Source organism: Mastomys coucha, unplaced genomic scaffold (assembly GCF_008632895.1).
Source record: "Mastomys coucha isolate ucsf_1 unplaced genomic scaffold, UCSF_Mcou_1 pScaffold6, whole genome shotgun sequence".
NCBI classification, from domain to species: Eukaryota; Metazoa; Chordata; class Mammalia; order Rodentia; family Muridae; genus Mastomys; species Mastomys coucha.
Window position 1 is genome coordinate 21,217,504 of NW_022196912.1, and position 23,038 is coordinate 21,240,541.

General features: G+C 45.1%; 1 protein-coding gene across 1 annotated transcript in view; it reads left to right on the plus strand.

Annotated features, from left to right (window-relative positions):
• The window catches only part of Capn13 (calpain 13), a 73,130-nt gene extending 51,831 nt beyond the window's left edge, over positions 1 to 21,299 (plus strand). The window contains exons 14-21 of the mRNA XM_031356241.1: positions 2,795 to 2,921; positions 3,006 to 3,064; positions 4,585 to 4,653; positions 7,281 to 7,356; positions 9,510 to 9,638; positions 11,539 to 11,594; positions 12,525 to 12,583; positions 21,125 to 21,299. Coding sequence (XP_031212101.1) covers positions 2,795 to 2,921; positions 3,006 to 3,064; positions 4,585 to 4,653; positions 7,281 to 7,356; positions 9,510 to 9,638; positions 11,539 to 11,594; positions 12,525 to 12,551 — 543 coding nt within the window. The 3' untranslated portion in view covers positions 12,552 to 12,583; positions 21,125 to 21,299. The remainder of the gene's footprint in view (positions 1 to 2,794; positions 2,922 to 3,005; positions 3,065 to 4,584; positions 4,654 to 7,280; positions 7,357 to 9,509; positions 9,639 to 11,538; positions 11,595 to 12,524; positions 12,584 to 21,124) is intronic.
• The last annotated feature ends 1,739 nt before the right edge of the window (positions 21,300 to 23,038 follow it).

The following is a 23,038-nucleotide window of genomic DNA, read 5'->3' on the forward strand; positions in this document are numbered from 1 at the left end:
GTGGCGAGGGGGAAAGTCCAGGGACAGAAACATCTCCAGTTCCTTATCAGAAACACACAGAGCAAAAGGAGTTGATAATATTAGCCGCTTCCTTTCCCTGGACTGTCCCCAGATGCTCTGGTGGCCAAGCCCTGGAGACAAGTGATATTCCAATGTAGGTGCAATCCCATTGGAACATAGAGCACAGGCAAGGAGGAGATCATTATGAGCTGTGTGTAAGGGATATATTGTGGCTTAAGCCTTTAGACAAGCAGTTGGCAGAAGTCTCTCTTTCTCTGGCTCAGCCATTCCCCCTACCCCAAACCTGGCACTGTTCCTCCCTGGAGCTGGCCAGCTTGAGAAAGCCCCAACAGCTGTCTTCCTGCCAAGCCACCTATGTGCACATGGGGCTTTCCTAATGGTTTAATAAACTGTTATAAAGAACTCCTTGACTCCTCAGGATAAAAGAGCTGCCAATGGTTCCATGGGATGGGCCTTTTACCATTAATAACAGTGTCGGTGTGGGAAGCAGAAAATAATATAGATGATTTTGTGTACCATGGGCCAAGCAGAAGCTAAGGAAGGAAGGGAGGATGCCAGCCCCTGCCTCTGTACTCAGAGGGCTAATAGCATGGCGGTATCTCAGATATAGATTGGACCCACACACCAAACGGAGAGGGGGGAGATGGATAGTGTTGCTGGAACGAGAGGTGAATGTTGGAAAGAGCAGCCCTTCCTTCAGCACTTGCCCAGGATTCAGGCCAGCTCTCACTGAGACAAGGCTGACCCAGAAGATCACTGTCCCTGTCTGGGAGTTCCCAAAGGCAGAGACAACTTCATATGCATTCCTTTTCCCCAACTACCGATCACTGTCCTTGGCCCAGAGGAGGTGCTCAATCATTTCTGTCAGATTGAATTAAGACAGATTAGCTCCCCTGGAGCAGATGCCTGAGCTTGGGTTAGATGCTCTGAGGTGGCCAGTAGGACCTGATTAGGATGCCTGAGACCAGGTTTCTTCAGGGCAGGTGGTACATTTTCACACAGGGTCATGCACCTGTACTTCTAAAATAAAAATATAATCTGTCGTATGATAGGATGGTACAGACTCCCTAATCAGGACTTTTCCAAGCAACAGCCAAATGTTTGGCATCCTCTAGAGTGATCATTAGCTGGTACTGGCCATCGGTCAGAATCAGAATAGGACAGATGGGGCATTGTGCCTAGGTCACCTCTTAGGCAGGCATCCTTGAACAAAGCACCCCTGGCACCATCCTAAACCACCTTCAAACCATGCTCAGAGCCAAGAAATTTTAAAGCAAAGCATTTCTCATGCGTTCACTGTATCCTCTCTCCTGGTTCTTCACATTGGTTTTAACTAACCTTTTTAGTACAGTATTTATCAGCACCCATTGATGCTAGTCACTTTTATTAGCCACAGCAGTGGTGATGGCATAAACAGGCCTGCCTGTCAGAAAGGAATCATATATTTGGTCTCTAGGATTAGACAGAGCAGAACTAACCACCATCCATTATAAATTCAATTGGCAAACAGTTTCCAAATTCCTAGGACATTTCCCCCAAGTACCTCCACCTCCCGAAGCTTTGATGTTACACAGTCCCTACATGCAATTCTTGGGGAAGTTGTCTGAGCAACCATCATTGCCATGCCTACCATCAGTCTGTAAATGCTTCCGATGGGTGATGGAGCACACAGCCCAGGTCGGCGTGTGCCCTATGTATAATGTGGAGAAGAAGGCATATGTGGCCCATGCTCAGTTCAGTTGGCTACTGGATAATCCCATGAAAGTGAGTCCCTCCTTAGCATTCTAACTACAATAAGAGTGGAGATTCCTTGGAAGAAAAACTCAGTTGATGGTGGGCACATAAAGCCAACTTCTCTTATATCCCCAAACTATGAGGTTAGAAGAATGGCAGGAAGACCAGCACCAGACACGGGCAGCTTAGAGTCTGTGCTTCTCTCTATGAGGCCTTGCAAGCACAGGATATGAGGCTGCTCTCTTGCGTTTGGAGAAAAGTGTTGCTTTCAACGTTGGGAGGAGAAGGGACAGTATGGGGAGGCTGTGAGGGGCTGTTCTCAGAAGGCCCCTAGGAAGCACTTTCTGGGACACGGACTGTCATTTTACAAGTCTACCACTAAGAAATCTAACTCCAGGGCCACCTCCCTGAAGCACAAAAGCCATACTTCTCTGAAAAGCTGTCATCAAAGGCACTACCCACCAGGCTGCCGGGTGCCTGTCTGCTGGGAAGGGTTAGGGGCATGACCTTGCTCCAAGGGCAGGCCTAGAAAATGTCCTCTTTATCCATGACTGTAGTTGCTTTCTGCTTTCAATTTAAGGGAAGTTATAATACCTGCCTTTTTCCCTAAGTACCTGAAAGACTAAGTATTATGCTCCATGATACCCACTTCTAGCAGCCTAGATTTTGAGTTCTTTTAGCTCCAGTTGTCACACACATACATATACAAAGTCATTGCACATCTCATGAGCTTTCTGAAAGTGGAGAATACACCTAAAGGGCTGCACTGGTCATCCTGCTATGGCACTTCTGAGGGGGTCCCTCAGTGCCATCCATAAAGATAAAGGGAGGAAGAAACACGTGTCTTGTCCAATAATAAATGGAGGGAGACAGTGTGAGGGAGCTCACACAAGGAGCCTGGTGTCAGGGCCAACCATCATGATGGATGTTCAAGGAGAGAGTTATCAACATGGCCAGAACCCAGGATAGACCCAAGACAAAGAACAAGTAGACATGCTATGGAAATGAAGGGCTCAGAAGTCAGAGAGCTGCCACAAAGTTGGAGGGATTTGTTCCTCGGTTCTCGATTCCCATCTCACAATCCATTTTTCTCCTGCCTTTGGACCAGGGGCTGGACATTGATGCCACCCAACTTCAGAGCCTTCTCAACCAGGAGTTCCTAACAGGTATGTCAGCTCAGAGGCCTGCTGGCTCCCCCTTTATCCCCATGTGGCCACCCTCAATGGCACTTCCGTCTTCTCCTTCCTCAGGACCTCCAGGGGACACTTTCTCCTTGGACCAGTGCCAAAGCATCATGGCTCTGATGGATGTATCCTTTTCACTGACCCCCTCCTGCAGCCCTAGAAACCCACCTCCCCCTGTGGGCTTCCCTGGAGTTCTAATGATATACCAGCTCACTCTGAATCTAGCTTATCATCACAGCCATAGCAATAGTCACTGCTGACCGGGAATCACAAGGAAGTGCATTTGTAATGCTTGCAATAGCCCTTGAGGTGCAACAGCTTTTATCCCACTGAACAGAAGACACAGGGGCGGCAGAGGTTAAGTATGTTCACCCATCTTACACAGCTAGCTGGAGGTTATGCATGGATTAGCAATAGGAGTTTAAGTTTCCATGTTCCGTATTCTAACCCCAGCCTATGCTACCTTCTCCAGTCCGAGCTATTTTCCCTTCGGCCTTTCCTCCAGCACTGGAGAAGTCTTCACTGCCTGAATTCCTTACTCAAAAGGCTCTTAATTGAAAAAGTTAACCACCAAAACCTCACAAACCCTATTGGTCTGCAGTGCACAGTAGCAGAACCCCTTTTGGCTCACATGGCGGTTTTTGTACCTGTAGACATTGGTCTTGAGACAATTGGGTGGCTAGCCTAGTTTCATGGCCATGAGGAACAGGACCAAGAACCAAGCTTTAATTGCTTTTACTCTCTTCCCAACATCCTCTCCAAGGAGCCTTCCCCCTCTATCTGATCTCTCCCCACCCCCACCCCCACCCCCAGGCAGGAGAAACTCTGGGCACGTAGGAGGAATCCCAAGCCTGGCAGCTCCTCCTCAGGATGTAGCTGTCTCCAGAGAGAGACAGATCACCCCTCTTTTACACGGTTAACAAGGCTCGATGGTGAATTCGAAGCCAGCCATTGTAGAACAAGAAGGCTTCTTGATGGAATCATAAATCAGCCCTGTCTCAGCTGGCTGTGGTCTGGAGTCACTGGAGACACCGAAGAATCCAAATGGCCCTTGCAGCCCTGTGGCCGGGGCACCCAACTGGGGGAGGAGAAGAAACGGGTAGAAAAGACCTGTGCATGGTACTGAGGGACTGCAAATAGAGCCTCCCCCGGGGTCCAGTGCTAGGGTAGTGTGGTAGCTCTCAGAGTTCAATTATTTTTCCCTGCATTCGTCGCCTGTCAGAAGGGGTGGCAGAGGAAGCATTTGTAAGCAGGAAGCATTGCAGCCACACAGGCCCAGGGATGGAACATTTACCTATCTACACTATTTCTGAATTTGCAAGGCTCTTTCCTGCATATTCCTCTCTCCCCTCCCCTGCCAGGGAGCCCATCCAACTGGTGGTTGGGGGCTCTTTCTCTCTTCTGCTGGACATAACTGAAATTGATGCCTCATTCTCAGACATCTTTCCTTCTAACAATACATTTATTTTGGAAAACAAATCTAAACCAGGTCACCTTCAGATAGAGTGGGAGCCAGCTGGCAAGGGACCAGCATGGCACTGGGTTACTAGCTGAAGGATGAAGCTGCTCTGGCATCATTAACAGGACAAACAGCTCCCCTTCCCTATCGCCCCCTGGACGGCTTAGCTCTTAACTCTTCCTCCAGCTGAAAGTGAATGGGCAGCTGGATCAGGAGGAGTTTGCAAGACTCCGGAGTCGCCTCATCCACTGCCAGGTATGGTCCCAGTCTCTATGACATGACTGACACTCTTATTTAACCTGGGTGAGCAAATGTTTATTGGGTGTCCCACACTGGGGTATCAAAGGGTGGGAAACATCCTCTAAGTCACCTCATATTTTGCTTAGGAAGACATACAGACAACCGGGGCCTGAAGTGTTGGAGAGGCAGGATGAAGAATGTTCTATGAGGCTGAGGAAGGAGGGTACCTTGGACAGTATCTAGAACTGCCATGATACATATTGAAACACTCATTAGTCTGAACCCATCTCTTTCTATATCTATGGGAGGATCTACCAGAACAAACCCAGTTGGCCTATGGCCTGGGTATGGCTACCATTGCCCTCAGGACAAAGTCTAAATGCTTCATTCATAGCCGCACACAGACCTCCTGAGTTAAGTCTCTATTTTTAAGTCCAGAAGAGGCCTACTCATCCTGCTTCCTCTGACACACAACTCTAAGATGCCTTGCTGTCCCCTGCAAACGCTGATCCTTTGTTCCTCTCCCACCTCCTTCCTCTCTCATCCCTGTGCCCCAAGCCTGGTCATTGTTCATCCATCTCAAGCACGCAGGCAGATCAGACATGCCTTCTCTGCCAAGTCTTTCTTGCCAGTCCCTATGACCTGATTATTGCCGATTCTGACTCCTCACCTTCTAGCAGACAGCTGTAGGGCAAGCCACATTGTCTGCCTTAATATTTTGCACTTAAAAGGAACTTTTCCTTATTTTAAAAGTGATGTCTATTGACAATAGAAAACATAGGTGAGAAAAAAAATAAACACAGAAAAAAAAAAACATTAGCTTGCCAAAGGGAAAGTATTAAGACCCAGTTAGTAGGTTCCAGAATGTATTCTGTAATAGGCATATTTATACAAACTAAATAAAAGTGTAATCTGGCCAGGCATGATGACACACATCTGTAATCCCAGAAGTTAGGAAGCTGAAGCAGGAAGATTATGAATTTAAAGCAGCTTTGGCTACATAGAGGAAACCCTATGTCAAATGAATAAATAACATAATCAGTCAGTCATATATACATGTATACAAACTGCTTTAAAAAAAACAAATAGCACCAATATATCATATGACTAATCATGTCACTGTCTCTGAACATTTTGAAAGGCTAAATCAGTACTCCTATGCAGCTATGCCAAGATCCTTAATAGGGGTTGGGGGTGGCATTTGACTTCTTGCCAGAGTAGAATGTTTAACAGGAACCTCCTACCATTACATTGCTGGGTCCTCCAGGAGCAGGCTCTTCCTCATGTTCATCTTGCCCCCAGAGACCTCCACAGTGTGTTTAACATAGCAGCATTCATAATCACTCAATAATGACATAGCTAGTCAGTCACTAAATGAATGAAGTTAGTTATGTAATAGAAATCACGTGATGTCTGCCTTCAAACCTAGTAGAATCCAAATAAGGCCAAGAGGAGGCTCTCAAGACATCATCCAACAACCATTGGCCTACCCTGAACCCCACTCCCAACCCTACCCCACAGTTGGCCTTGCGTTGCATATCTGGGATTTGCTATTTTGACATGGAAAAGCCCCTGTGAGCCAGCAGAGTATAGATGATAGTCAGGCACTCTCTGCTCAGTCCTGGGCAGCTGCCTGCTTCATCTGAGACCAGGTCTGGACCTGCCAGAGGGACAATTTCCTCATCTAGGAAGTGTGCTGTAGGCCAGGATTACGATGAGGATTATGCAGAGAGAGAAAGTCTTCAGTAAATGCAAGAGTGGGTACAACAGCGGCTGGTGCTGCTGCTATAGTCGCTACCTCCTGCACCCATGCTTAGGCCAGGACACGACTCTAACCAACTTCTGGTCTATGTACAAGCGAGGGGATTCATATGTGAGCATGCACACTTAGGTGTCAGCACATTGAGGTATTGATAAGCACATTTAGGTATTAGTAAATGATCTGTACTTTATAGGCTCATTGGCTTCTTATAATAAGTCTAGGAGGTGGGCACTGTAACTAGCCCTGTAACTAGTACCCCTGTGGAAACTGAGGCCTAGAAAGATGAGATAACTTGGCAAAGGTCAGTTATAGAGTTGGTCAATGGTTGAGTCAGGTAGATTGTCTCTTAAGTCTGTACTTTAAATCACTACTGAAAACAGACTCTTTAGAGCAGTGATTCGCAACCTGTGGGTCATGACCCCTTTGGCAAACATCTATCTCCAGAAAATATTTACTTTATGATTCATAACAATAGCAAAATTACCATTATGAAGTAACAATGAAAAAGTTTTATGGTAGGGGGTCACCACAACACAAGGAACCATATTAAAGGGCCGCGGCATTAGGAAGGTTGGGAAGCACTGCTGTGGAGAGACCTTGTACGTATCCAAAGGCAGCTGAATGTCCTATGTGTGGAGAATAAGAAGAAGAGATGGGAACTGGTGGAAGGAGGGGAGCGTCAGGCCCAGTCGTGAGCAGACTGATGGACTTAAGGAGTGTGGCCATCCCTGCTTGCCCCTTCCCTCCTCTACCTCTCTGTATGCTGCTCCTTGCAAACTTCAGTAAGGCCTCCTCTGGGGGTGCAGAATAGACTTACAGGAACTCTCCCATCCACATCCTCTGGGTCCTCACAGCCTTCTTGCTTCTTTTACCCCCTCAGCGTGTTTTCCAGAACATCCAGAGGAGCCCTGGAGTTCTCCACAGCTCAGACTTATGGAAGGTCATAGAGAGTACAGGTAACCTGGGACCGTGAGTCTGGATGACAGGGCGCTATGGGGCATTGTGAGGTCCATATTCCCAGCATGCCATAAACAAGGCTGGCATGGTGAGACTGGGCAGTTGGGAGAAAGAGAGCTCTAGCTTATGTGTTTTCCCCTTCCTACATTGGCCTTGATGGGCTTCCAGCACCAGACTCAGATCTCAGCTCCCTGCCCACAGACTGGGCAGTCCTGTATCCATAAATTTCTTATGTCCACCTTTTCTCTCCAACACAGCTCTGGTTGATGGGGGGGGAAGGAAGGGAGAAGGAGAGAGGGAAGGAGAGAGAGAGAGAGAGAGAGAGAGAGGGAGAGGGAGAATGAGAGGGAGAGAGGGAGGGAGAGAGGGAGGGAGGGAGGGAGGAAGAGGGAGAGGGAGAGAGAGAGAGAGAGAGAGAGAGAGAGAGAGAGAGGATTACAATACTGGTAACCTACAAGAAATGGAGGGAGCTCATTTTCCATAAGTTTCCAGCATACTGTCTGGGTTTTCAGGGTTAAATACCCACAAAGCAGCAGGCTGGGGATCTTCTCTCTCTTCCCAGAATCTTCAAGGCTAAATTAAACCAAATGGCATGTGTTGGGTTCAAGTAGGCACAAGTTTTCATCCTGGGATAATGATAGCAATACCTTAGGGTGCATAAGGGCTTCATAGTTGACCAAGAACTGTTCACTTCATCTTTCATTGTCCCCACTTGGCTGAGAACTGGGAAGGGCAGGAATCATTACCTCCACTTACCTGTGGGGAAGACATATCACACAGAGGTTATGGGAGGAAATGGCCACCTTCCTTAATAAGCCATAGAATCATGTCCCCCCAGGTTAACTCTGAAGAAAGTGCCTCCGTAATTCCTCTTCCCAAGCCCCTGGCATAGAACGTGCTAGAAATACAAGACACTGTTCTCTATTTGAGCATAGTTCCTCCCCTTAATTTTGATTGTCAGCAGCTGTACCTAGCATCACAGGTCTACAGTTTAGGCAAAGGCTACAATGCTTAAAGCTGAGATGCCCTACAGTGCCCTGAGTGGCTTGCTAGAACTAGGAAGTTTGAGCTACCCCTACATTTCCTATTCAGGAGATCTGGGGGGACTGAAGAAGGTACATTTCCAGCAAGTTCTAAGGCATAGTATCTGTGACTGACACATGAGGCCACACTTGGAGAATGACTAAAGAACCAGTTAAAAATGACATCATCAAAGGAGCCTCATGACCACAGAACAAACAAGGGAGTGAAATAGAGACCACTTCCAATTCAGCTCAGATTTCAGAAGCCGGACAGGTGGCTATCAGGAAAAATCAAGCTCAATATGAAGGCATTTGGTTCCTGTTTATCAGCTCTACTACACAAATCCAATGTGCCTCTAGCTGCATGAGGCCCATAGGCCACCAAGCTCATCCCTGCATTGGTGGATCAGCTTTCAAGTGTCTACCTGCTCCCCAGAGCAACAACTGATGGCCATTCTGCACTTGTCACCTGTATGGTTAGTGCCTCCCCGGAATTTGTAACTAAAGATGCAAACGACAAGGTCAAAGAAAGAGGGCAAGATGCTTATCGTCTTCCCAGCTGAGGCAAAGTTCTGAGTTGTGATCTCCCTTCTGTGCCCTAGCCTTTCCTTGGATGGGCACATTAGAACTGAATCTCCCTCTTACATGGACACCACACCTGCCAACATTAGAAGACCCATATACAGGACTTACAGAGAGTCATAACATCTAGTTGGAAGATACTTTAATACAATCACCAGCAAAAAAAATAAAAAAATAAAAAAATAAAAAAAAAACTGGCAGAGGCATGACTGAACTAAAGCCCTTAGGTGTCCTGGCACCTCTATGCTATATGAGGATTATCTAATTATTGGAAAAGACAATGCATTTTCAGAGGACCAGTCAGTGTTTTGAGTCTCTTGAGTTGGACTCTGGCAGAGCTGCAGGCTTGTGACATTACACAGCAACCAACACTCCAAAGGAAAAGGAGAGCACCTGAGTAAGGTGGGCCAAGCTGACATACTAGACTTAAGTGGGGGATACAATAGATGGCTGCTGGACAGCCTTAGCAGATTTCTTGAGCCTCATGAGGCAGAGGACCACCTCATCTCCAGTCTCCTCTCACTCACCAACTTCCCTTCCCATCCCAGACTTCCTTTCAGGAGTCTTCATCACCAAGGAGCTGCTGAGTCTCATGACACTCAGGTACAGCAATAGCTCTGGCCTGGTCAGCTTCCCCAGTCTTGTCTGCTTCCTGATACGGCTGGAAACCATGGCAAGTAAGTGACCTTGGGGGCATTCTGTAGACCTTCACAATGACCAATGAACTCAATAGATGCCCTAGGAAAGTACTGATGCCCACTAGTTCCTGGGTGAAGAAACCAGGTTGGTCCCTGAGACTCCCATGATATAAGCAGGCCAAGGCAGTGAGACTCCAAGTGGTGATGTGGCAAGGAATGGGGGAGAGGGTGAGGGATGCAAAAGCCTTACATAAACTGCTGTGAGATTCATGTATGAAAGAAACCAGTCAGCCAAGAAGACTGGAAACCTCCCCAACCAAAGCAAGCATACAATATATAGTACACTCTCAAAAAGAAAAAAAAAAGCCCATAGTATTATGCAAATGCATGTGGTAAGTGAGGTTATAGAAAGGACACAGAAAGGCATGCTATTTTTCTAGCACCAGGCTACTGAGCTTCCAACCTTCCTCCAAGTTCTGGCCTACTTCCTCTCTTGAAAGTTGTCTTACTTTATTGTTACTATGATAAAATACTCTGACCTAGGCAACTTAAGGGGAAAAAAGGTTTATTCTGGCTGAATAGTTTACAGTCAGGGAAGTTAAGGTTGCCAGAGTTTGAAGCAGCTGGTTGTGTCACATCTAGGACTGGGAAGAAAGCAATAAATGCATGTTGCTCTTCAGCTCCCATTCTCTACTTACACAGTCCAGGTTCCCAGCCAGGGGATGATGCCACCCACAGTGGTCTTTCCACCTCAATTAATACAATCAAGATATTCCTCCACAGACATGTCCATAGGCCCATTTCTACTGGTGACTCTATAACTCTGACAATTAACTCTGGCCACCATCACAGGTGTATATTCTTTCTCAATAAACTGTCTCTGCCTCTGCTCTTATCCACATGTCTGTCCTTTTTGGTTGTTGTTGGTTTTGGTTTTTTGGTTTTTTGTTTTTTTCGAGACAGGGTTTCTCTGTGTAGCCCTGGCTGTCCTGGAACTCACTCTGTAGACCAGGCTGGCCTCGAACTCAGAAATCCACCTGCCTCTGCCTCCCAAGTGCTGGGATTAAAGTGGTGTGAGCCACCACTGCCCAGCATTTGTTATTGTTTTTAATCCTCAGACACAGGACCTAGAAATTCCAGAGAGTAGTCGACTCTGATAACCAGCGGTGACAGTACTGTTAACTGTGTCCCTGTCTCTTCTGTCCCTAGATCCCAACTCTGTTTTTGGCTCCTTACCCTATTCAGACTCTGTCTCAGGAACAAGGTTAATTTAAATCACCCTCTCCAGGTTATGCTTAGAACTAAATCTACCCATTAGTTATGCAATGGAGGATTTGAGTCTCTACTGAAAGAATTTTATACAAGTGAATACATGTAGGCAGAGGGTCTTTCTTCAAGCTATAAAAATCCAAAGTTGGAGGCCAGAGGTGTCCACACATTTAAGAATAGCTTTTTTTAAAAAATAAAATTTTATGTGAGGCCCCAAGCCACAGAGCAGCTCAAAACACCTGTTGCGAATGAGGGAAAGGTAGAGTGGGATCCAGAAACATCCCTGAATCCTGATATCTCAATAGCCATGGGGCTCATCTGAAAAGTCCAAGGCTCCTAGTGAAGATAGAGAGAATACAGTCCTGAGAAGGAGAAATAGAAACCTGAGTTCTGAAATAGATTAGGGAGATTTTAACTGTGCACTTTTAAAAAATATCCCATACTACACACAAACACACACACACACACACACACACACACACACAAGACAAAGAAAAAGGAAGCAAGGTAGATGATATCTGGAAAGGGAGAGATGAGAATAATCATATTTGTCTTGGGAGAACCCTGAGCTGCCCCTCAGGAAACAGAGGGAACAGAAGAAAGGCACGTTCTGGGGACACTGAAGGCTGATGACTCAAAGCTACTCAAAACCTTTCTTTGTCTACTCTAGAGGCATTCCGCAACCTCTCCAAGGATGGCAAAGGCATCTACCTGACAGAAATGGAGGTGAGGCACCTCCCCTCCCAGGACCAGGCACGGTCCCAGGCAACATTCTCCTGATCCAGTTCCAAGGGACATTTTTCTCTCTGGGGTATTGAATAGTCCATCAAAGGCCAGCCAGGCTGGGGAGGGAGGGGCTGCCTCCAATTACTGCCTTTATATATTGCAGGCTGCCAGGCTGCTTTAGGATCTTGGCAGAGAGATTTTATTTTTTTCCAATAGCTTAATAAAGCAGAGGATTATGTGGGAGTCATAAATCCAAAGGGGAAGTAAAGAACAATCCGCCAAGCTCACTGTACATTAAGTCTGAATTTTAGAGCCACCTAACCAGCCAGCTGGTCAACTCACATATACCTCTCTCTGCTGGGCTATTTAGAAAATGATAGGTACCCTTCAATTGCTCAGCTGGTAGAATGGAGGATTGTAGAGGAGTTACCTAGAAAGTAGGGGGAAGTCATATTGTGACAGAACACTGAGGGTGGAATTAGCTGGAAAAAGAGATTGATGCTGAACTGAGATCTGATGCTGGTATATGTCTGCCCTGTTCCATATTAAAGGAGCCCACTTTAAGAATTGGTTCCACTGGGCTTGGGCTCAATCAGGAAAGATCTAAGCATACAATCCTGAGGACAAAATACATCCATAACACTCACACATGAACCCAGGCATGGTGGTACGTGCCTCTAACTCCAGAGCCCTGGAAAGGCAGAGAACAGGAAGATCCCTGAAACTTGATGGCCAACTAGCCTAGCTCAATGGGTAAACTCTAGATTCAATGGTGACTCTGTTTCAAGAGGAAGACACCTGGTGTCAACTTCTGCCCCCAAACTCACATATTGTATGTATACATGCATCTGCACATGTGAAGACTCGCACACCCAAGAGAAAGGGGGGAAGAAAGAGAGGATGTTTGTTCTAATGATGTTTCTTTCTCAGTGGATGAACCTGGTCATGTACAGCTGAGGGGAGAAGGCCAGTAGAGCCCTCTGGACCAGGTAAGAAATGATAGCATCCAGGCCCTTTCTCCTCCCTGTGAACAGCTCCCCATTTTCTGTAAGAATGACACCTAAGACTCCCTGGAAACCGCCTCTCAGAGACTTCAGAAAGTGTGTCTTTAGGGCCAAGGCCCCATTGCTCCTTGCTCCTGAGTTTCAAGGCCAAATGCTCAGATTTTGTCCAGACATGTTCATGAAGAAAGCAGCCGGAAAGTAGTGAAAGAAAAATTTACAACATTTAATTAATGTTCCGGGTGGTGACTCATTCTAGACAGAGACTAGAAATGTTGAAAATAGAATACTGTGGAGCAACATGAAGAGTTGACCTTGGGGGAAATGAGAGCCAGCCACCGCAGCTCTACCATTGCCTTGCTGGCTTTGGGTAGTGGTAGATATGGATGGTTATCGGCATGTACATGTCTAGCACGTGCTTGCCATGCCCTCTTTGACCTTTATGGAATACACCAGAGTTACAGAACATCTATAGTTACATTTCCCAAGCCTGCTATAGCAGAAATTCTGGCTCCATGTTCTAGAAACATGAAGAGCTTGTGAGTTTATGCTCCTGCTGTCTGGGAATCTTCAAGTGCTGTGTATTCCTTATGTAAGGACAAGTATCTAGTGCCCTGGAGATTTCTATCCATGCTTCCATAGAAACTCTACTCCCTGGGCCTCTGCAGAAAAGAGAAAGAGAGAAGCAGAAAGAAAGATAAAGACAGAGAGACAGAAAGAGAGAGATACAGACAGAGACAGAGAGACAAAAAGGCAGAGAGAGGGAGAAAAAGAGAGACAAACAGACTAGACATGCCAGAACTTGAGATCCTTGAAAATATTTCTTTCGACTGATCCAAAGTCTCTCTTCTTCTGTTACCACTGTTGGTTCTCCATGCAACTGTCCTGTGATCAATACCTTTTCTGTTAGTTACTTGTTCCCATGACAAAATGCTTAACATCAGCGATTTACAGAAGGAAGGTTCATTTCTGCTCATGGTTTGAAAGGGCACAGTATGCGGAACTGGAAAAGCATGGCAGTGGGGTGGCTGGTGCTTTGTATCCACAGTCAGGAAGCAGAGAAAGAGGAACACTCTTGCTCAACTGGCTTTCTTCTTCCCCCACCCTTTGCATTCAGTATGGGGCCCAATTCCTGGGTAGTACCCCTCAACACATTCAGAACATCTCTTACCAGCTCAGTCAGTCTCTTTGGAAATACCCCCCTCGCAGACACACCCAAAAGCACACCCCACTAATCCCATAGGTATGTCTTACTCCAATCAAGTTGATAATCAGAATTCACCACCACACCCTCTGAAATTCTGCTACTTCTGTAAATAGTACTTGATAATCTATGAATCATGTTGAAACTAGGAGAAGGGTACTCTGCATAAAGATGCAATGTTTAAGCATCAATACTTCCTGATGAACATTTGGTGGTTGCTAGTGATTACAAATCGACAAGAGTCTATTTTACTCAACTCTATTGAATTTCCTTTTCACTCCTTAAAAAAAAAGATAATTTCTAATTCTATTGTGCCTATCACAATCTGCATGCTTTTAATGTAAAGAATGACTCTTTTGTTATACCTTGAAACTAATTTGGCTGGCAAGGTTTACATTTTTGAAACTTTAAGGTCACTTGATTGTCTCTATCTTGTCTCTTTGGGGGAGTTCAAATTCTCTTTATACTGCCTGTTTTTCAGTTTCCTGTTCTGAAAGTTGAAGGGGGAAGTATAATATAAGGTACACATGTATTTCATATGTATTTATTGCTCTCATTAATGCTAGTCATTACCCGGAGAATGTTCCCTATTCCTTGCTCTGTCACACTCTGACATCATAACACTGTACATGTACCTTCACACATGGCTCATGAGTTGCATTGAGACAGGAAAATGAAGGCATTCTGACTGAAAATGTACAACTCCGCCTGCTCCGGTAGCATCCCTCCTTCTCTGGAGTTCTGCTACGCATCTCCCTCTGGGGGTGTCCTGTATCCCATTGCCATCCACTTTTGCAGGGGCCCGATTGAATGAACTCTCTCCTCTACCTTCTGAATGCTAACCCCTTCCAGCTTTTCTATGCCTCATCCACACATGCGCATCTTTTGAATTTCTCCCACCTCACAATCCCTTCCAGCTACAGCTGCACCTCTCCTCTCCTCCCATTACAGACAAATTTCACATAGGAATTAACTATCTCCACATCCTCACTTCCTACTCTCTCTTCAAACTACTTCAATTTGGATTTCTTAGAAGTCATCTGTCTCCCTGAATTTGGCATTGGCTTTTAATCTTACTTTTTCTGTATCTATTCACATCCCTCAAATCAATTTCCTGAATCCAGTTACATTCTTAAAAATTCAAATCCATTTACTGCATCCCAAGTTAAAAACCCTTCAACATCTCCCTCTCTTGCTATACAAAGCAAGTCTAGAGTCCTTAGCGTCAGTCCTTGGGGCCTGTACCTTCTACCTCTGCCCATCCATCTGACCACTCCTTGTTCCTTCATCTACCTCCACCATACTAGGGAAATGCCAATACCACACGTGCTGTTATTCCTAGTCTCGGATCTCAGGCCTTACTATCTGCTCTACCCTGGGTATTAGTGCGCTTGCCCTTTCCTGCTGTAGCCCAAATGGCAACTTGCATGAAGTTTCTTACACACACTTTTGCCCAGTTATAAAACTCAACAAGTAGTTTTCTTGTTGCCAGTTTCTTTCTCTCTTCTTTAGTGAGGTTTGTTGAAATGCAACTCACACCATAATTTGCCCACTTAAAGTATGGAGTCCAAGCTGGGTATAAGGGTGCACACCTAGAGAATTTAGAGCACAGGAAGCAGAGCAGGACAATCACAAGTTCCAATCCAGCCTAGGCTACATTGTGAGTTCCAGGCCAGCTCCATGATGATACACAGATGGACAGACACACACACAAACACACACATACACACAATCATGTTGCATTTGTGGTTTTAGTATAATTATAAGCCTGCATTTATTCCATTCCATTTATTGCAGATCATTCCAATAATATAATTTTAGAGCATTTTTCATCTATATATAAAGAAACTTCTTACTCCCCTGGCAGTCACTCCCCAACTGCATCCAACCTTTAGTCTTAGGCAAGCATTAATCTACATTCTTTCTGTGTCTAGATTTGCCTGTTCTGGGTATTGAATCGTGTAAGTGGAATCCACAAATGGCCCTTGGTAACTTTGTCTTTCACTAAGCAAAATGTTTACAGAGTTCACCTACACTGAAGCACACCTTAAGTCTTCGTTCCATTTTAATTCCAAGAAGTATCTCATTGATGCCACATGCCATAGTTGATTCAACAACCGGTAGATGTTGAAGTTATTTCTGCTTCATGACTAGCATTAATAATCATACTGTGAATGCTTGTGGGTGAGCATTGAGATGAACATGTTTTCACTTCTCTTGGTTACACAGCTAGGGATGGGCCTGACGGGTCATGTGGTAACTCTGAGTGACATTTTAAGGCACTGCTTGCCTTTTGTATCTTCCTACCAGTGATGAATGGGAGCTTGAGCACCACTTGGTGCTGTTTTTCTCTATGGGTTTGAACTGGTACCTCATTGTGCGTTTGATTGGCACTTCCTTGATATCAAATGATGCTGAGCCTCTTTCCCACTGGTTATGGGCTACTTGTATGCTTTCTCTAGAGAATTCTATTCAAATCCTTTCTGCATTTTGAAACTGGGTTATATTTTAATATCTTTTTGTTACTCAGCAGGGAGAGTTATTTTCATATTTTAATTACTAATCCTTTATCACATTATTTGTCAATTTTCTCCTGTTGTTTAGCTTGTCATTTCAATTTTGTAAAAATTTTTATTTTTCAATTAAAAATGGTTTTCATATATTTTATCATATTTTCCCCTCTATCCAACTCCTCCAAAAGCTTCCCCGCTTTGCATTTTTGTGAGGCTTTTGTTTTGATTTTGTCTTTTCCATTCTGGGTGGTATCATTTGAAGTTCAAGAGCTTCTAAGTTTGATGAGGTCTACCATGTCTATGTTTCTTTAGTTATTTATACTTTTGATGGTAGATCTCAAAGGTCGCTGTCTAGCCTTGAGTCACAGATGTTCACTTCTCCTCTTATAACATGTTGTTATGGCAATTTAGCTTTTGTCATTTAGACTTTTGAACTATTTTGAGGGTTTCTTTGTTTATTTTTTGCTTTTTTGTTTGTTTTTGACTGTGCGAAGCAATAGTCTAGTTTTATTCTTTCATATGTGGATGTCTGGGCTTCTCTGCACCTATTTAAAGCTACAAATTGTATCTGAAAGTAGTTTTATTTTCTATTTCCCAAATTGTATCCACTTATCACTTTGGGGCTTTGTCTAAGTTTGGTTTGGTTTGGGGGTTGGCCTTTTTTCCCCTTCCTCAGTAATTCTGGATAGGATTTCCACTACAATTCTGAACCAATATTTAAAAAGTAAGCAAAGAAAGATAAACAAACAGATAGTCAGACAGAAAGACAGACATTCCTATGTTCCTCATCTTGGCAACGATGACTAGTCTTTCACTATTCTGTATGATGTTAAATTTGAAGGTTTCTATTTTTAGGGGGTGGGAGTGCAGTATTTCTAATGTTACAACAAATACTGTTTATTCTTGTCCCAATTTTACCATTGAGAAAGTTGCTCAGGTTGCAAGTCTGGTTAATCGTGAGGCTGAGGTTTAAAAACTAGGTGTGTGATTTTCATATTTTTCTCTGGTACTTTTCCAGCCATGAGGCACCGTGGTTGGATTATACTGTGTTCAAGTCTATCTACTATTCAGAAAGCATTGCATCCAAGTTTCATTCAGAAATGAGTATCCCAGGACCATGCACACTTGTGTGAATGACTTGTGTGATGTTTTTTTTTTTCTCTTTTTATTGTCTGAGAATTTCATACATGTTTATAGTGTATTTTGACCAAATCTACCTCCCATTGCCTCCCCTATAATTTCTCGCAGGCCTCCCCAAAAGTCTACTCAGTGCTGTCTATGTGTGCTTGGGTGTAGGACCATCTACTGGAACCTGAGAAGCCTGTCAGAGAGCATGTCTCTGAAGAAAACAGACCCTGTCTCACTCTCCCGGCGGTCTGAAAGAATCCCCCTCTCACCACTTGCCAATAGCTCCTTAGCTAGGGGTGGGACTTTGTGACAACTCCATGTTAGGATTTTGTCTGCCTTGACCTTGCCAGGTCTCGGGCATCACAGCTGCTCTGGGGTCCCCTGTACAGCTGCCCCGATGTGTCTGGAGACCAGTATTTCAGAACAGTGCTCCACTGCCTCTGGCTTTTACATTCCTTCTGCCCTCTATTCTGAGATGACCCCTGGGCCTTGGGGAGAGGGACTGTGATACGGATGTCCCATTTAACTTTGAGTTTATAATTGATACCATCCATTGGATTAAGGAACCTCCTCTCTATTTGTAGTTGGCTAACACTCTTCTATCTGTTTGCTTGATGACTCCATCTCCGGCTAGATGCTAAGCCCAGATCTGTCTTATTTGTTGCTACCTTAGCGCAAAGCAAAGTGTAAGCATTCAATAACCATTTCCCAGGTGGCAGAAGAAATTGTGCATTCATTTTTAAATTTCATTTTAATTAAAACATAATTACTTCACTTCCCTACTTCTTTAGCCTCCCTCTAATCTCTCCCCTGTCCCCTCCTCACTTCCTCTCACACTTATGGCTTCTTCTTTTATTATAATTACATACATGAATGCATAATAAACGCACAAATATATAACCACAATCTGCTGAGTCTGTGGAGTGCTGCTGTGAGTGTATGTATGGCTTCAGGTATACCCAGTCAGGGGACTCATCCCTGGAGACAGAGTAATGCACCCTTTCTCAGTGGTCATTAGTTGTCCCAGGTCTCCATGTGGGACCCTGTAAGTTTCCCCCTCCCATGCTAGCATGTCTATTGGTATTGTCACTGTTTGGGTCTTGTTGACTCTACCATATTGTTGCTGTAATTATCAAAGGATATGTCACATTTACTACATGAGCTTCTTCCCTAGAGAAGGAAATGATGGAGCCATTATCATCCAGCCGTTCTATTTCTGGGTCACATTCTGTAAACTATACACGAAGCCTGTCATGTACCCTACACTCGATGAGCAGCTTGGCTTGTACTACCATTGTTAGATGTTAGAATTGTGTTTTCCTCTATTTCTACCTCATATTCAACCCCAGCCCTTGCTCATCCTGACTTAGCTCAGCGTGTGAATAAGCTCAGCTTGGCCCATCAACTCTTCTGCCCTCTCCTTGAAACTATTTGTTTTGAAAAAGGCATGTACCTCTACTACCAGGTTGCAGGCGATGTTTTTGTTCAAAGATCAAGTTCAGAAGGTGCTGGGAGTGTAATGAGACAGGTGAAGCATGTTGATCTTTGACTGACTCCAGAGTCTAGAGGTTTAGTACACTGTGTATTACATCTTGTTGAAAGCTCATCCAGCTAATGCCATCTGCGTCCATGTTGGCCTTACTGACAATATGGCAGTAGAGTGCCTTCTAACAAATTAGTATTTCTACCAATCTCCACTGCACAGCAATCTTTAATCTGTGTACAAGTGGAAAATAGACAGCAACAATCTTGATCTTTCTTATTGCTATCCACAATTCCTCAGAGCAGGGCTACTTCTACCCCAACAAATGCTTCTCTCCTAACTTTCAGACCAAGAAATTCCTTCTTAGATGCCTGGCTAGACTTTGGGTGGAAGACTGACATCACAAAGTAGATGAGACTATCAGAAGTTTGGATCAAACTCTCCTATGAAGGTCATATTAAGGATTGAGGCTGGAGAGGTGGCTTAGTGGTTAAGAGCACTGACTACTCTTCCAAAGGTCCTAAGTTCAATTCCCAAAAACCACATGATAGCTCATACTAAGAATTAGGAGCCAGGCTTGATGGTGCATGCCTTTAATCCCAGCACTTGGGAGGCAGAGTCAGGTGAATCTCTGTGAATTCCAGGCCAGCCTGATCTTGAAGTGACCTGTCCAGCCAGGAAAGCAAGAGCTACACAGAGAGATTCCCCATCTCAATGAAACAAAGAATGAAAAAGAATGAAATGAATTGGGAGTCTGGATTTGCAGCCAGTAACATGAAAATTACTAGATCCCACTAAGAACCACAGCCACCCTAGATCGGCATCTAGCTTTCTGAGCTTGCTTTTAAAGAGAAATGTACTCAATCAGGAAACTAACATGCACATAAGAATGTGATTGGAGGGTGGGATGGGGATCTGGATGCGTGAGACCCACCAGTGGAAAAGCACAGTGATCAGAGCTAGACACAGTGTAGAGGGCAAGCATTGCTAGGGGAGCGGAAGAGTGAGCCAAAGAAAGAGGGAATCAATAGAGTTCCTCGGGTGGATTCATCATGCAGAAAGCTTTGCAATTCTGCTGGAGACTTTGGTAAGAATTATTAAGATAATGACAGATTATGTGGACAAAAAAAATGAGTTAATTAGTAACTCCTGGAAGAACAAAAAGTTACAGAAAAAAAGAAAATGTGATCCAAGAGTGTTTCCTCACTCCACAGTGAACAGTACATATATAATTGTAATAAAGTAGAAATTAAATATTGATTTAACAAAAAGTGTGGCCTAAATATATTAGAAGGATGAAGAGAGAGGCGATAGAGATATAAAAGTGGGCAGGGAACACCCAGCCCATCGTCCATCACAGAAATCGATGGGCATTTAAAACTGGCAAGTGAGGGAGCTGCTGTCTAAGTTTGCTACTTAGAAATGTGGGCTGAAGCTTCCAAGCAAGTCTGAGGGGAACTGGGGACAGGAAGAATGTAGCAATTGGCCCCCTTCCGTCATAGCTTGTAGTAGTGGTTGAGTTTTCAAATTCTATGTGTTAGATTGAATTCTTACAAAAAATAAACATAACAGATAGAAAAAAGCCTGAAAGTAAGACATTTAGGACTTGAAAGAAGAGGAGAGCAACTGGATGGAAATCCAGGGACCCTAGCCACTATGGGCAAGGACATGTTAGAGTTGCAGGAGAAATGTCTATGCAGGGTTGTCACTTAATCTGAGCCACATGCACTTGAGCCAAGCCACTCTCCTACAGAAGTCCAGCAGACTGGAGCATGAAGAGGGCAGAGGACAGAGGTCCATCTGGTTTGACCTCAGGAGGACAAAACAGGAGCTGACTCCATGATGCTGCTCACACTGCTGCAGGCACACACACTGCTGCAGGCACACACACTGCTGCAGGCACTCACACAGCTGGGTGAGCTGTGATTTGGATTCAAGAGCTGCAGGCAGAGCTGAGCAAATGGGGTGGTGTCTTCTGTGGATCTTGAAGATAAGAGCACTCCCATCTCTGGGGTGGGGGGTACCCTGTGAAGGGACCAGTCACTCTCACAATGGGAAAGTCTATTATCTGTTCCATATAGCTGTTCCACGTAATGGGGATGAGATTGGGCCTCCATGGTCACTTAAAAAAAAAAAAAAAGGAACAAACTTTGCTTTCCCTGGACCCTCTGCTTCCTGTGAGATTCTGTGTCTTTCTCTAGGACATGCTCCTGGTGGTGACTCAAGGAAGCAGCTTTCTCCATGGAGCTGTGCAAACCCCTATGGCATGTCCGCAGCTAAACCTGGTATTTGAAATGATGCCTGCGAAGGGCCTGGGTTGAGGTCCTAGCTGAGGCAGACGCTGGTAAACCCAAGGTCACCAGAACCCTTTCTGACATCAGCAGGCACTTGCAGGAAAACAAAACCGGAAATGTTCACTCCCGGGATAAAGCAGGAAGAAGCAGGCATTCCATCCCCTCCCACACTCTCCTTGGCTCCATTTCTTGGAAAAACCAGTCTGATCTAGTTTATGCACCCCCAGGTGGTCTTTGTGACCCAGGAATGGTCTACTCGATGCCATCTGCCAAATCACCACATTCTTTTGTATCTACACCCAAGTTGTTTCACAGCTAAATGGCAAAATAAAATGTATTTCTATGAAAAATTCTTGGTGTGAAAGAAGAATCTTGGATCTGGTTTTAAAAGAACAACTGGGGAAGGGGAATGCTAGTCAGCCAAGCAGACACCTCCCATCTCCTCCTTGGTCACCATGTGGTTCCTGGGTAGCTCAAAATGGTCATTTTGAACCATGGTCATTTCAAAAGCTCGCCAGGCTAGACCCTGCTCTGGAGGTTGTGCAGCCTAAGAGCTGAATTCTGGAAGCATCTCCCAGGAAGAGATTGCACTGGTTGTTTTCCTCGTCTGTGCGATAGAATCCCTGATACGAAAACTTCGGGGGAAGGGGGGAAGGTTTATTCTGACTTACTGTATAATGGGATTTTAGTCAGCTGTGATGGGAAAGGGATAGCAGTGTTCAGGAAGCATATGGCACAGGCTCCTCACATCATAGTGGGCTAGAAAGCAGAAACAGTAGGAGCAGAACAAGAGCCCAGGCTGTAGAGCCTTCGAAGGTCACTTCTAGACCCTACACTTAACCAGCAGGGTCCCCGGCTCCTAAAGATTCCGCAACCTTCCTAAACAGCGCCACCTGCTGGAGAACAGATATTCATTCAATACAAGAAGAGCTTGAGGGAGACGATTTGGATTTAAACAACAGGAACAGCAAAGGTCTGTGTGGAAAGGACAGGAAGGTGAAAATCTTCAGAACGCGATTCTGTGAGGAAACCCTCACTAGAAAATGGACAGCAATGGCAGGATTGCTCCATCAGGCACACACTCAAGCAAGAACAAGGTCACCATTTGGAAGTGACCACATCCAGTACACAGACAACAAACACAGCCAAATAACTCACATATTGCAGGGTGTTGTTCTTGGTCATTTCACATCCCCTTCGTGGAATTTAGAATAAAATAGCTCGTGGGCTGGATTGCTCTGTTACATACGATCTTCTGCATGCAAAAATAGTGGGCCCATGAGTCAAAACAAGCTCTGCTACAAGCAAATGCAGAAGATTGAACCAGCCACCTCTGAAGACCTCAGAGGTGACCTTCTGAATATCTATGTAGAAACTCCAGCACACCTGCACCCTCGGCTGCCTCAGCCACATGTCACCCTGACCCCCTTCTGGGTTGGCCTGGGTTTGAAGAACCAAGAAAAAAAACGTCCATTTTATGGTCGTAGGGTCAACAGCGAGCAGCCCTGGGGATGACCAGACTTCCTTTTTATTTCCTAGACTGGTGTCCTCAGCAGTTCAGGCCAGGATCCTCCCTCCCCAGGGTCTGCTCCGGAGCCAGGTGTTAATTTTCTCTTTAAAGTAACAGGACATAAGGGTGACTTAGTCAGTGGATCTAAATGCTGACTCACAGAGCCACACCAAGGGCTCAGGAGAGTGGCATAGACTTTGACATCCTGCCTGGAGGTTGGGGACCCAGCCCAGGACAGACCGGCTAGCATGTTCCCATGTTGTTGTGCCTTCACTGGGCTCTTTGCTTCCCTCAGCAAAGGTCCAGAAAGG